This window comes from Pinus tabuliformis, chromosome 9 (genome assembly GCF_031772625.1).
Source record: "Pinus tabuliformis cultivar Carrire ecotype Pingquan chromosome 9, CPIR1, whole genome shotgun sequence".
NCBI classification, from domain to species: Eukaryota; Viridiplantae; Streptophyta; class Pinopsida; order Pinales; family Pinaceae; genus Pinus; species Pinus tabuliformis.
In genome coordinates this window covers 1,979,582,973-1,979,584,859 of record NC_142307.1, presented here as the reverse complement: position 1 = coordinate 1,979,584,859, position 1,887 = coordinate 1,979,582,973, and the positions used below count along the sequence as shown (strand labels likewise).

The 1,887-nt window shown below is 38.8% G+C and overlaps 1 protein-coding gene across 1 annotated transcript; it reads left to right on the top strand.

Annotated features, from left to right (window-relative positions):
* The first annotated feature begins 705 nt into the window (after positions 1 to 705).
* Positions 706 to 1,425, top strand: LOC149156944 (uncharacterized). Its single transcript, XM_089444920.1, has one exon. The coding sequence runs from the start codon at positions 706 to 708 to the stop codon at positions 1,423 to 1,425; it is 720 nt and encodes a 239-aa protein (XP_089301046.1).
* The last annotated feature ends 462 nt before the right edge of the window (positions 1,426 to 1,887 follow it).

Below are 1,887 nucleotides of genomic sequence, written 5' to 3'. Positions count from 1 at the left end.
AGTTCTTCTCATATCTAAGGCTGTTGGTGATGTTTTTAATGGAGGATTTTATGAAGAGCAAGCTCGGCTGAGAGGTATCCCATTGCTCGAATCGAGGCCAAAACAGTATATGCGCAATATGATTGCCAAAGAAGCTTGTGTAAATCAAAAGGTTGCATATTTTCCACGTGTCGTTAAGGTTGGAGATGTAGTTGCAATGCTACAGAGCAATAGTCATAATGGTTTCCCTGTAATTGATCATCTACAAAATGGAGAAACAGAGTATCTATATATTGTAGATAAGTTTGATGGTGGCGGTGGCATCAAAGTAAAGCAGCAATATCTCTACATGGTTGCTTTAACTTAATAATCCCATATTTGTTTTTCTTCTCGGCATTCTTCAAGCGTTGTTCCATCCAGGGGTTGATTTCCATTATTGTGATAAGATGCTCTGCCAGATAGCCTGAAGCCCATTGAAAGGAGAAACCACATTCATGTTTAGATGGACGAGAGTTGTTTGTTATTTACACGGTAAAGTGAGAAGAGAACAATTGCCATGAGGTTAATGCATTTAATATTATATCATTCCTTTATTTGGGGAGGTTACAGATAGTCTTTGGAGTGGGAGTCATCTCCATTGTTATATATTTTGTCCTTTAAATGAGGATTCTACTGGATGGAACTAGTCAAAGGAAAGGGAAGCAAGTGCATATCCCCTTCTTGTCAATGGGACAGGGAAGCAACTTCAGAAGGCGTTTGAAAATATTTACAGTTGCCTTGACAATATATTTGGATTACAAGACAATCCAGAAGAAGGACGAATGGATTACTGTGGATAAACGGGATGATCTATGGGAGAGAGCTCATGAACGGAATGCTAATCGCCTTCTTAGTGCCATGATTGAATTAGAAGGATTATGGGTGAAATTAGGCCAGTATCTCTCTACCCGTGCAGATGTTCTTCCTGATGTTTATATACAGCTGCTCAAGCAGTTACATGACTCTCTTTCACCTCGTCCATTATCAGAGGTTTACCAGACCATAGAGAAAGAGTTGGGAAAGCCCAAAAGTGAAATATTTATGGATTTTGATGAAACACCTCTTGCCACAGCTTCGATAGCCCAAGTTCATCGAAGTCATTTGAAGGATGGACGGGATGTGGTTGTAAAGGTTCATCATAAGGGCATCAAGGATGTCATTCTTCAGGATTTGAAGAATGCTAGGACAATTGTTGAATGGATAGCCTGGGCAGAACCACAATATGATTTTAGTCCAGTGATTGATGAATGGTGTAATGAAGCACCCAAAGAACTCGACTTCAACACAGAAGCTAAAAATACACGAAAGGTTGCCAGGAACCTTAATTATCGAAGCAGGCAGAGTGATAGTTCCGTTGCTAATTATGTTGATGTACTTATTCCTGAAGTCATCCGGTCAGCAGACTAAGTTCTTGTTTTGGAATACATGGATGGGGTGCGGTTAAATGACAAATGTAAAACAGGGAACCACGCCAAGGCACTAGATCCGGCCCTCATTTACGCCACAGAATGTCAATCATAAACAGAAAAATAGGAACCAATTTCCTATTTCAAGACCTCAGAAAGATCTGCGCTCCAACATTTATATTTTTATTAGTCAATCAGAGGATTTTTAGGGACATGGTTTTAGAATAGAAGGCTTTTCTATTTTTGAATTTTTTTTTTGTAATTTCAGTTTCAAACAGCGCCCAGATTGTGGGTTGATCTGTTGTTTTGTTTTAGAATAGTTTATAAAATAATAATTTTGTAATAAAAAAAGAGAGGGAAGGAGGGAGAGTTTTTTCTGAGCGCTGGGAGCTGCTGAAGAAGCAGAGAGCTTTTTATTGTACAGTTTTATGACAGAGAATTTAATGGAATTTCACAGCTCTGT

Excerpts from the sequence above, each read along its gene's own strand:
- LOC149156944 (XM_089444920.1), top strand. The coding sequence starts at position 706 with ATGGGACAGGGAAGCAACTTCAGAAGGCGTTTGAAAATATTTACAGTT.